At 35.0% G+C, this 12,979-nt stretch overlaps 1 protein-coding gene and 2 long non-coding RNA genes across 3 annotated transcripts; 2 read left to right on the plus strand and 1 right to left on the minus strand.

Moving 5' to 3' along the window:
- Positions 1-4,218: 4,218 nt before the first annotated feature.
- Positions 4,219-6,148, minus strand: LOC145958607 (uncharacterized). Its single transcript, XR_014434354.1, has 2 exons — positions 5,455-6,148; positions 4,219-4,393 (listed from the first exon to the last, which is right to left on the minus strand). It is a non-coding gene; the product is annotated as an uncharacterized LOC145958607 (long non-coding RNA).
- A 3,517-nt stretch (positions 6,149-9,665) lies between these two features.
- LOC145953902 (uncharacterized) lies at positions 9,666-11,057 on the plus strand. The gene is made up of 2 exons (XR_014431128.1): positions 9,666-9,973; positions 10,851-11,057. It is a non-coding gene; the product is annotated as an uncharacterized LOC145953902 (long non-coding RNA).
- Positions 11,058-11,771: 714 nt separating this feature from the next.
- Positions 11,772-12,794, plus strand: LOC145950884 (uncharacterized). The gene is made up of 2 exons (XM_083062745.1): positions 11,772-11,993; positions 12,120-12,794. Exons 1-2 carry the CDS (start codon positions 11,772-11,774, stop codon positions 12,792-12,794), a joined length of 897 nt encoding a protein of 298 aa, XP_082918871.1.
- Positions 12,795-12,979: the final 185 nt, after the last annotated feature.

The following is a 12,979-nucleotide window of genomic DNA, read 5'->3' on the forward strand; positions in this document are numbered from 1 at the left end:
AAATTGGAATTTGATTGATACAATTGTTTCTCGCTGGACTGATTGGCAAGCCTCGGTTTGTGGGGTATAACGTGGTCGGTGGTTGTTCAAATGATACAAACTTGGTGGCTATGGAAAGATAAGAGAAAATCCTACAACTTTCATGAAGGAAATATTTTCAGATTCGGCTGTCTATAAGGTCCAAATCAGTAGCTAAAGTCGGTGAGGAAAAGAACATGGCACCCTCCATTAATTCACACCAACTCCATTAATTCATCCCACCAACTTTAATAATTCATCTCACTAATTCATTCCACTTAGTTTTGTCTAAGATTTTTTCATTATTTTCCATTTTTTTAATGTGTCTTGAAGGCTATAAATAGCCCTTCACTTCTCCATTGCAAACCATCCCTCAATTCTCATTCTCTCTTCTCTTATACTCTCTTCTTCTCCTCTTCTTCTCTTTGAAGACCTAGAGGAATCCATAGGAGGTGGTTCTATCCTAGTAGAAGGAGTCTAGAGGAGGAAGCTCTTCTTTAGTTTCAGCGCTTGTCATCCAGGTAAGGGGGGGAGTGAGAAATATCGCTCTGGGTGTGGGATTGTATGCTGGGTAGTGGGATTGGCCCCCAATCCTGTGTTTGTTGTATGTTATATTGTTTGTATGTTCTAATTGCTTGGTTAATATGTGTGTATGAATAGAAATTCTGTTGAGATTATGATTGTGAAAGTTATGAATATGATATGATAATGTGAATGTGATGTTTCTAATGATATGATGTGATGATGAAATATGATGTGAAATGACATGAGATATGATTGACCATGAGATAGATAATGTGATAATGTGACAATGAGATATGAAATGTGATAAAGAGAAATGACCATGGAAAGTGATAAAGTGATATGAGAATGCATAGAGTCTTGTTTGACATGCATCATTTGCATAAAGTGATAAGGGTACGATATGGAATACGCCGCCAGAGAAGGCCCCCTAGTGTAAAAGCTGTGGGGATCAGTCCTTGGGGATGGCTCGGTTTGGAAGTCCCAGTCTCGCCCATTGTGTGCATGGGATGTATCTTGCGCGGCTTAGCTATCCCGACGAGACTCTGGTAGTATGTCCTTCTAGTGAGAGTGCGCAGAGGTTGTGTCCCGGCATGTACTCCTAGACTACTCTTTGTGTATTGCTAGCGGCAATATACTACGTGATAAGTGACTGGCGCCACATGCATGATAAAATGTAGTCCGTGTCCATACATGTGTCTTTTGATATTATATGACAAATGGATATGCCTTGAATGAGTAAGATGTGATATTGTTAATCTATGTTATATATGTTTTGTTTGTGTTTGGCTATCTAGTATATATATTCCTACACTGTGAGCCGAGTGAGATGTTTTCTCACTCCCTTTTTCTTTGTGTTGTTTTTCTTTAACCGTTATACAGGTGATTATCAGCATGAGGCTGAGGATGTTGGTGGTGAAGCTTAGGCTTCTTTATGGGCTATGCTCTGATAGGACATGTGACATCGGGGTATAGATAAGATTAGATTAGGTTGTTAATGTTATTTTAAATTACTTTGAAAACTTTGAGATTTATTTCTTTGTAATTTCCGCTGATTATGTTTGTTAAAAATGTGATACTCTTTAAACATGTTTGATTATTAAAGTTATATTATTTAAATTTATTGATTTATGATATGCGGGGTAGAGGGTGTCACAATAAGGAAGTTTCACAATTCATCAATAGTGACCCTAAGGCACACCTGGTTACATCACTGGTGACCCTAAGGTACACCTTGTTAGCATGTTACAATTGTCGGTGACCCTAAGGTACACCTTATTAGCATGTTACAACTGTCGGTGACCCTAAGGTACACCTTGTTAGCATGTTACAACTGTCTGTGACCCTAAGGTACACCTTGTTAGCATGTTACAACTGTGGGTGACCCTAAGGTACACCTTGTGAGCATCACCAGTATGCGGCCTCAGCGGCACACCTAGAGTAATATATGCATATGATGCATGTCATACATTCATTATTTCATTGACTCAACATTTGACTTATTACAGAATTTCATTTAGTACATCATGTCATCATTTTTCATATTCTTATAATCACAGCTTGTCTCAATAGTCCATTCTTAGGTCTCATGTCATTTGTCCATATTTTACATGGTCATGTCATAAATACTCCTCATAAGGTCCGCACAGGAATTCACAGAGATCCACAGAAAACATTCTTATTCATATTAAAACTCATTTATTTTTAACATTAATTTCATATTCATTATTACTTCCAACAAGGAACAAAGTAGAGCAAATAGAAAGTAAAACAGAACAACAAGCAAGGGATTGGGGGCCAATCCGACAATCAAACAATCCAACAATTATCCCCACACCCCCGAGCGAGGTTTCTCACTCCCCCCTTACTTGGATAAGCGGAGCTGAAACTAGAGCAGGACCTCCTCCTCTAGATTCCCCCTTTCTCTCCCTCTATTTCTTTCTCTTTCTCTCTCTCTCTTTCTTTCTCTCTCTCTCTCTCTAAGATTTTCACCTTTTCACTAAGTTATAAATTTTTTCACCCTCCTGTCCCTATTTATAGGCATCCTGGTGTACCCGGGACGGCCCGTACTGATTTCGGAATGGCCCGTTCTGGATCCTTCGAATATATGCAAATTTTTCAACTGGAACGGGCCGTTCCAAAATGAGAACGGCCCATTTTCAAAAAGCAGAACGACCCGTTCTAAAATTAGAACGGCCCGTTCTGGGGTCCATGTTAACACGTATTGACCATAGTTGGAACGTCCCATTTCCAACTAAGGTTTTTAGGCAAATTTAGAACCTTGGAACGGCCCGTTTCCCTTTAGGAACGGCCCGTTCTGGGAAAACCCAAATAGGCCTTTTTACATATTTGGAGCGGCCCGTTTCACTTTTGGAACGGCCCGTTCTGCTACCTCAAAACCAGTATATTTTCTTTGTTTGGAACTGCCCGTTCAACTTTTGGAATAGTCCGTTCCGGCGTAAAAAAAAAAAACAGAATTTTATAAAACTTTCACAAATAATTTAAATTGTTACAAACCTCTAAAATATTCTATAAAAACCTCTTTACTTAACTAAAATAACTATAAAAATAATCTTCATAAATATATAAAAATAGATAATAATTGATATTGTAATAGTAGAAATTCCGGGGTGTTACAAAAATCTTTTACTCTTAAATCATATATACAAAATATTATATTAATCGAAGATGATTTCTTATAAAACAAAATTAAATCTGTCAGAAATTTATATTTTCGATGAGAAAATTTTTGTAGGAAAAGCTATATTATTGATAGAATATTTCAGACAAATTTATATTTGTCGAAAATGTAAGAACTGGTTTTAAATTTTATATGAAAAATATTATGATATAATTAGATAAGATTTTAAGTTAGTATTTTATTAATGGTTGATACTTAAAAAATAAAACATGGATAAATAAATTTTTTGAATTTTATATGTTTGATTTAAGATAACTTACAAAATAACACTTGGTAAAGTTATTCCGCTCAATAACGCATGGTGTATGTTGAATTTCATCGATCCAATTAATTGTTAATTTAAAAGTTATTAAATTTTACTAATAATTAATATAAAAAAATTAATTAGTTTTGGAATAAATTATTTGCTAATTAACAATATAATTGAAACATTAATTATTTTAAATTATTTAACTAAAATCTTATTGACAATTTACTATATGATCTTAATATTTTGGTATAACTAATATCTGGTTTTAAATTTGATATGAGAATATTATATATAATTAGATAAGATTTTAAGTTAGTATTTTATTAATAGTTGATAATTAGAAAAAAAATAAGGATAAATATATTTTTTAAATTTTATATGTTTGATTTAAGGTAAATAAATATATTAAATTAATTAATAATTTATTGAAAATATTAAAATTTAATTTATAAGTATGTAATAAATAAATATTTATAATTTTATAAATTATATTATCATTATAAATTATAAAATTAAATAATTTTAATTATAATTTTAAATAGAAATAAGTAGATGTTAATTATAAAAGTAAGTACATATAAATAAATAATAATTAAATATATTATTATTATTATTATTATTATTTGTGACACCCTTACTACCCCAACATGTATATTGTAATAAATCTTTTTATGTTACAGTAAAAGGGTTCACATAAATAACTTCAACAACTACAATAATTGAAATATCAAACATAAAACACAAGATTCTTTACAAATTGTTTTCAAAATAATATTACAGTACCAAATTCACATAAATATTTCATCCTAAAAATCCTTTGCCCTGATGTCACAATATCAGAGCATTTCCCAAAATAAAACAGTTGGCATTCTAGATGCCATTCGTAGCCGGATCTTCTCCACCTAAAATATCCACAATTTATACGGTGAGAAAAGAAGATATCTATATGCAAAGTACATCCAAACACACCATGTTAAAATCTCATCATATTTCTTTATTTAATAAATTATTTACGATCATGTATCATAGTTTATCAATTCATCATAATCCACTTAGATTTTATAATTAACAAAATCATTTATACTTTTTTTCATTCACATCATTAAAACAATTATTTCACCATTCATAACTCATGTCAATCTCAACATCATCAATAATTCGTGCCAATCTCAACAATTAACACTATGCCAAGGCCTCGCCACATCTGACACAAGTGATACAGGTTAATTGCCTCACTCAACCCACACCAGACCAGGGGTCACGCCCTCCCTGTAGCATCACTTACCCAGGGGCCGTGCCGTCCCTCGCCATTTTGGTGTGAGGAAACACAATCACATTACAATCAATACAATCTCTTGCAATTAACCCTATGCCAGGGCTGCCATAAACGACATAAATGGTGGTGTTAACTGTCTTACTCATCCCATACCATGCTAGGGTCACGCCCTCCCTGTAGCACCACTTACCCAGGGGCCGTGCCGTCCCTAGTCATCGATGTGAGACACCACAATCACAATCAAAATCACATTCATACATCCTTTCATCTTATAACTCAAATTCATATCACGTACGCAATTCCATATCACATAGATAACAGATAAGCTCAATATAATAGGGTTTACATACCCCTCAAGCAATTCACATCAATATCATTAATTCTTAACAAGTAATATAACAATAACTTTCATTAATATAATAATCAATAGAATAATTAATATAAACAGTAAAACCCCTCATTATTCCAAAATCTAGCTCACCGCATTTTCCTTACAATTCATTCTTCTTCACAGATCATCATTCCTACACTTAGGCATATTTATAAACCTCAACACAGATAATTCTAATAGAACCAATAATTATCCAAATCAAATAAGTGTAAAATCAATCATAATCCTAAGGAATTCTTCCTCTACCCAATTCCCTCATGTACTATACATATAAATAATCCCCTTTTCCCCCGTACCTGGATGAATAGTAACTTGAGCAGAACCTCCTCTTCTTTTTCCTTAAACGGTAGTCAAAATTCGGGCAGAACTTTCTCTCCTTAAATCGAGACCGGAACTAGGGTAGAACCTCCACCCCCTAAGCTCCTTCCATCAACAGCAGGAAGTAGAGAGAGAAAGAAAAGAGAGAAGGGAGAGAAGATGAGAGGTGTGAGGATTTGAGAGGGAGGAGGGGCCTTTTTATAGGCATTTTCGCGGACCTATCCGGAACGGCCGTTCCGAAAAGTGGAACGCCCGTTCTGGACCCTTCAAATCTACGCAAAATTTTCAACTGGAACGGCCCGTTCTGAAATCAGAACGGCCCGTTCCAAAACCCAGCAGAACGCCCCGTTCTCCTTCTGGAACGGCCCGTTCTGCAAGGAGAACGCCCCGTTCTCCTTCTGGAACGGCCCGTTCTGCAAGGAGAACGACCCGTTCTCCTTTGGAGAACGGCCCGTTCTGGGCCCGTTCTGGACGTCCCAAAAATACACAATTTTATCATTTGGAACGGCCCGTTCCACATTTGGAACGACCCGTTCCAGAAACCAAAAATACCCCAAAAACTTTAACAAAATTACGAGAATGCCATTTATAATAAGTTTACAAAAATACCCTCATTCCTTTATTAAAATTACGAAAATACCATTACTAATTACGAAAATGCCATTAATACAAAAATACTCTTTATAAAAAATTGGGGTGTTACATTATTATTATTATTATTATTCGTAATATTAAATTATTATATATTATTATTATAGTACAAATATGAGATTGTATATTTGAGGATGACTTAGATGAATTAATTTGTACATGTTATACTGACAACAAACATATACATTTCGGTAGCTTACTCATCAGAACTTCACAGTTAAGCGAGCTTGACCTGGAGTAGTAGAGGGATGGGTGACCTTCTGGGAAGTTTCCCAGAAATTGCACAAGTACGGATAAAACACGCTAAACAGTGAAATATTGTGAAATAGAACCCTTGAGAGGCCAAATATGAGGGTTGTTACATTAATAAATTTATTAAAATTAAAAAAAATTATAATTTTCGATGAAAAATTCTATCGAAAATTTCTGACGGATTTTTTCGTCGAAAATTTCTGACAGAATTTTTCGACGGATATTTCTGTCAAAAATTTCAGACAGAATTTTTTGACAGAATTTTCTGTCGAAAAAATTGTTTCCATCGGAAATCAGCATTTTTCTTGTAGTGTATATTAAATACGTCTTTTTTGTGTAAGAACTTTTTAAAGAATTTTTCTTCGAATTTTTAAAGATTCTTTTAAGTTTTTATCTAATTTAGTTGTTTATAATAATTATTTATAAATTAAATTTTAATATTTTAAAAAAAATTATCAATAAATAAAAATAATATTGTTTCATAATATAAATTATTTATCATAATCAAAAATATAATTTATATGTTTAAAAATATTTAATTTATACAAATTTTATATATAATTTATATAACATAGTATTTATTGGTATATATAATTGAGGCTTAAATGAATTTTTGGTCTCTCATATATAATAGTTTTTGTAACACCCTGGTTTTCATACCTATATTAATAATATTTTAGAAATTATTTTGTATATTAATATATTTATTTTAGATTTTTAATATTATTTAATTAATTATATGATCTCTATTTTATTTATGAAACATGATTGATTATTATTATTATTTTTAATTAGTGAAGCACGAGACATTTTATAAAATGTATTTTATTAATATGTATGCTTATGTTTATGTTGATTATTAAAGAGAGTATATTTTAATTATTATTTATTTTTATGAGAAGGGAAGGAGGGACGTGGAGGTCTTTTGATATTTATTATTAATATTTATTTTATTAATTGAGAAAAAAAAGGGTTATGAGAGGTTATCAGAGGTTACCAAATCATTTCATGTATTCACTTCTTCCTGACTCATTTTCTTTCTATGCTTCTGAAGACCATGGAGAACCTGAAGAAGAGAACCAACCGGATTTTGCTCGTGTTTCATCTTTTGTTCATTAAGGTAAGGGAGGAGTGAGAAACCTCACTTGGGAGTGTGGGAGTAATTTTTGGGTAGCAGGATTGGCCCCCAATCCCTTACCTGATGCATGCTCTAGGAACAGGCAGATTATGAAAGTTTTATGTTTTAATATTTGAGTTTTTTGTTGGGTTTTTGGTTGGATGTCATGCATGAATATGTGTTTGATTTTGAATATGGATTCGTGATATGGATTCGTGACAAGAATAGGGGTATGATCTTTTGACAAGATTTTGAGGTAGTTTACATAAAATTGAATATGGATTCGTGATATGGGTGTTATTTGAAGTGTTTTTACCGATTGAATACTATAATTACATGTTTGGTTATGACATACGCAGGATTTCACAAAATTAAGTAATGCAAGTTCGCGTTGGGGCACCGATCGTAGTTCTTAGTGTCGGACGCAATTTTTAAGTCGGGCGTAGTTTTTTTAAGCTGGGCACAAATTTTTAAGCCGAGCGCAGGAAAGCTTTGTCGAGGGGATTTCTCCGCTTTAGGCGCAGGATTTAATTTTCCAGACGCACTCAGGGCGCGTCGAGCGTGATGCTCCATTTTTGGTGCGGCATTTAATGCGCCAAGCGCAAGTTGGGGCATGCCAGGCGTGATCCCGATGATGTTTTACATGTTTTATGTATTGTTTGAAGGTGCAAATTGTGTGGGAATTACCTTATTACTATGCTGACGTAAGTGATGTGTTTTATGAGCATGATAAGGACAAGAATCTCAAAATGATGATCTTATGAGTATGATTATGAGAAATGTGAAATGTGAACAAGTGACATGAGACATGAAAGTCCTTGAAAAGTAAAATATTGAGTCCATGAGTTTGTGAATGTGTGACATGCATCATATGCATTTATGTGACGGGGTATGATATGTAGTACATCATTAGGGAAGGCCCTCCAAGTGTAAAGCATCTTGGAGGAGTCCTAGGGGATAGTGCAATTTGGAAGGCCTAATTATGCCTGTTTGTGTGCATGAGATGTATCTTGTGCGGCTTCGCTATCTCGACAAGACCCTAGTAGTACATCCTTATAGTTGAGAGTGCACGGTTGAGCCGGCATGTACTCCTAGACTACTCCAGGTATGTTGCTTTGGCAACATAACACGTGATATGTGATTATGAGACATGTGACTGGCGCCACATGCATGCACTACTAGAAAAACATTGTTTAACATCGCTATATCTACATCGGTTCCAATAGAAACGATGTAAATAAGAAACACGGTGGCAGTTTTGTAAATAAATAAAAGATGTAAACATATTTACATCGCTTTTGTGGAGAAATGATGTAGATGTGAAAAATTCTACATCGGTTTTGTCATTGACCGATGTAGAAATGGAATCACAAAATTATTCTACATCGGGTTTACATCTAACCGATGTAGAAGTGAAGGAAAATTTTTCATCACACGCAACTAAACCTTTGATAAGTGCCTTACTAATATGATTAAATATGCATTTCAGACACTTATCTAGCACAGTTTTTGTACATATTGATATAAATTTTGGTCTATATACTTCGAATCAAAGAGGGATTTTTGATTTATGTTAGTACAAGGATTGATGAAGCTTTTGATCCAATTTTGTGTTTATTTTGTAGGTTTTGAAATTTGAAGGAAAATGGCTCAACCACTCAAAAGCGCTAAGCGGATTCAAGCTAGAGAGCTCAACAAATGCAACCAAGGAGAGGCGCTCAGCCACTCCAAGGCGCTCAGCGGATTTGGCCCTAGAAGAGAAGGAGTGCTCTCTGCCTCCAAGGCGCTCAGCCACTACCATCTGCGGAGCGGATTTGGTCCAGGAAAAAGAATGTTCTCTGCCTCGTAGGCGCTCAGCGGATTTGAGGTGCCCAGCCCTTTTGAATGCTTAGCAGTGAAGGATTCTAAGGCGCTCAGCGGATCCAAGGGGCTCAGCCCTTTAGGTTACTTCAAGGGGCTTAGCCTGACCCCTGTTCACTAAAACAGTCATATCTGGCGTTATAGACCTCATTTTTCGGTTATTCCAAAACGAATGAAAAGATAACATACAAGGCTACAACTTTCATGCAGACCACTTGACCAAATTCCGCCATCTAGAAGGTCCAAATCATCGTGCTTAAGAACGTGTCCACTAAACCATCCTCCAGCACCACTAATTCTTCCACTAACTCCACCAACTCCACTAATTCTTCCACCAACTCCACTAATTCATTTCATATTACTCCACTAAGCCCATTTTCCTTATATTTTAATGTGTTATGAAGGCTATAAATAGTCCTTCACTTCTCCATTGCAAACCATCCCTCATTTCTCATTCTCTCTTCTCTTATACTCTCTTCTTTCCCTCTTCTTCTCTTTGAAGACCAAGGGAAATCCAGAGGAGGAGGTTCTGTCCTAGTTTTAGCTCCGGTCCCTGTTTAGACGAAAGGAGCCTTGGGGAGACAGCTGTGATATAGCCTCAGTTTCTGCTTATCCAGGTACGGGGGAAAAGGGGATTATTTATATGTAGAGTACATGAGGGAATTGGGTAGAGAAAGAATTTCTTAGGATTATGATTAATTTTATAATTATATTAGTTCTATTGAAATTATATTTGAGGTTTATAGATATGCCAAATTGTAGGAATTATGATCTGGGAAGAAAGAAGAAATTATAAATGTTGTAAACTAGATTTTGGAATAATTATGAGTTTCATTGTTATATTAAATTGATTATTTTATTGATTATTATAATTTATGAATATTATTGCTATATTACTCGTTAAGAATGGATGATCTTGATGTGAATTGCTTGAGGGGTGTGTAAATCCTCATTTTGTTGGGCTTATCTGTTGTGTATGTGATGTGGAATTGTGTACGTGATGTGAATTTAAGTTATGCAATGAGAAGTGTGGAATGTGAATGAGATGTGAATGAGATATGATTGTGGTACTGATGACCAGGGGTGAGCACGGCCCTAAGCTGATGGGTAGCGTGACCTTGGCACAGTGTTATGTCTGGGGTGAGCACGGCCCTAGGCTACTAAAAAGGGTAGCGTGACCTTGGCACAGTGTTATGTCAGGGGTGAGCACGGCCCTAGGCTGGAAAAAGGGGTAGCGTGACCTTGACACAGTGAAATTTGTGTGCATTATGAATGAATTGTAATGTTCAAGTGGATTATGATGGATTGATGTAATTGTGAATTGAGATGTGAAGATGATGAATGGTTGATAAATTATGATACATATATATAGATAAATGCTTATGAATATTTTATTAAATAATGAGTTAGGATGAGATTATATTATGATGTGTTTGTATGTACTTTGCATATAGATATTTTCTTTTCTCACCGTATAAACTGTGGATATTTTAGGTGAAGAAGATCCAGCTACGATTGGCATCTAGGATGCCAACAGTTAAAATTCTGGGAACGCTCTGATAGTGTGACATCGGGGCAGATGATTTCTAGGATGAAATATTTGTGTATTTGGTACTGTAATATTATTTTGAAAACAATTTGTAAAACTCTTGTGTTTTATGATTTATATCTCTATTAATGTGATTGTCGAATTTTTTTTCATGTGAACCCTTTTACCAACTTAGAAAATTTAACCTTCTTAAATGTATTATAATTTTCGATGTATGTGTTGGGGTAGTAAGGGTGTCACATTTAGTGGTATCAGAGCAGGCCGATCCAATCGGCCGTGAGTTATGAGTCTACTATGCTTGTTTGGTAGATTATTAATGTGATGAGTTGATTGATGTGCTAATGAGATGATTAATTATGTTCTTATTTATTTATTTGTGTGCATTGTATTCTCAGGATTTGTCTGATAGACATGATATAATTTGATGATGCTATTTTTGATTGATCTTTTCATAATTGCTTATTTGTTTGATATTTTTTTTTTACGTAAAAAGACCTTAGATTTGGATGATTTAAGAGTTTACGGTTAATGGAATTTAGGAATCTATAGTAGTAAGCAATTGAATCAAAGGTGGTTGTATCTGAGAATTGGAGTTTTGATATTTTGATGAGAGATTGGAATGTTCCTTGAGTATTGGTGCTTGCATGTTAACTTTATGGTTTAGGTAGTATGTAAATTTTATTCTCTAAGTCCTTTGTGAGCTGTTTTGGTCTAAGATTGTAATGGAAAGCTTGAATATGAGTTTAAGGTGGAAAGAAGTGAGTTTGGAATGGTTAAGGTATTTTGTGAAATGTTAGTACACTAATGCTAGTATGATGATTCCTTATGTCTGTTGTTTATTTGATTGTGTACTATTTTCTTAGATTATGGCTGGTAGGAATGATCGTGCCATTGCTGATGCTCTTCAAGCATTAGCACAAGCTGTAAGTAACAACTATAGGACTGAAATCGCTCCTAATTGGTTAGAGCGATTTCAACGAAATAATCCACCTACTTTCCAAGGAGGATATGACCCAGATGTTGCGATGAATTGGCTAATGGAAATCGAAAAGATTTTCAATGCCATGGAGTGTCCTTTCACTCAGAAAGTGAGGTTGGCTACCTTCATGTTGACCGCTGATGCCCATTTTTGGTGGGAAGGAGCACTTCAAAGGATAATTAATGGAGAAATGCAATTAAATTGGGACAACTTCAAGAGGGTTTTTCTTGAGAAGTATTTCCCGGATGATGTAAGAAGCCAGAAGGAAGTTGAATTTCTTGAACTAAAGCAAGGGAATGACACAGTGGCAGAGTATGCTGCAAAATTTGATGCCTTGGTTCGCTACTGTACTCATTACCATGGTGAGGATGGCGAAAGGGCTAAGTGTATTAAGTTCGTGAATGGCCTTCGCCCTGAGATAAAAACAGCAATCAATTATCAAGAAATTTATCACTACCCGACTCTTGTCAACAAGAGTAGAATTTACGACTGTGACAATCGTGCACGTGCTGACTATTACAAGGGAGCTGGAGGTCCTATGCGTACCACAGATTCTAGTGCTTTAGGTAAAAGTAAACCTTACACCAAGTCTACTGGGGATTCAAGTTCTAAGGTGAATAATCAAGATTTGGTGCAACGAAAGAGTCAATCTCCAATGGTTGGACAAACATCAAGAGGGGGAAGTGAGGGTTCTGTTCCACGCGATAATTGCTTCAACTGTGGGAAGCCAGGTCATAAGGCATATGAGTGTTGGGTACCAAGAGTGATAACATGTTACAACTGTTACGAGAAGGGACACAAAGCTCAGGAGTGCCCCAAGAATAAGAAAGAAACAACAGAGGTTGAAGGGAGCGCTAGCAAGTCTAGAGCCACAGGAAGAGTATTTGCCTTGAGTGGTGTTGTATCATAGTCAAACCTCTTCGTTTCGGAAATTCGAGGACGAATTTCTTAAAAGGGGGGAAGTATTGTAACATCCCAATTTTTAAAATGGTAATTACTATTATTATTATTATTACATGGTATTTGGTCATAATTTGAGGATTATCTTTTACTTCAATTGTAGCTAATTTACACTCCATTTATGATTAATTGTAG

This window comes from Cajanus cajan, chromosome 1 (genome assembly GCF_000230855.2).
Source record: "Cajanus cajan strain Asha chromosome 1, NIPB_CcT2T_4, whole genome shotgun sequence".
In the NCBI taxonomy this organism is placed as follows: domain Eukaryota; kingdom Viridiplantae; phylum Streptophyta; class Magnoliopsida; order Fabales; family Fabaceae; genus Cajanus; species Cajanus cajan.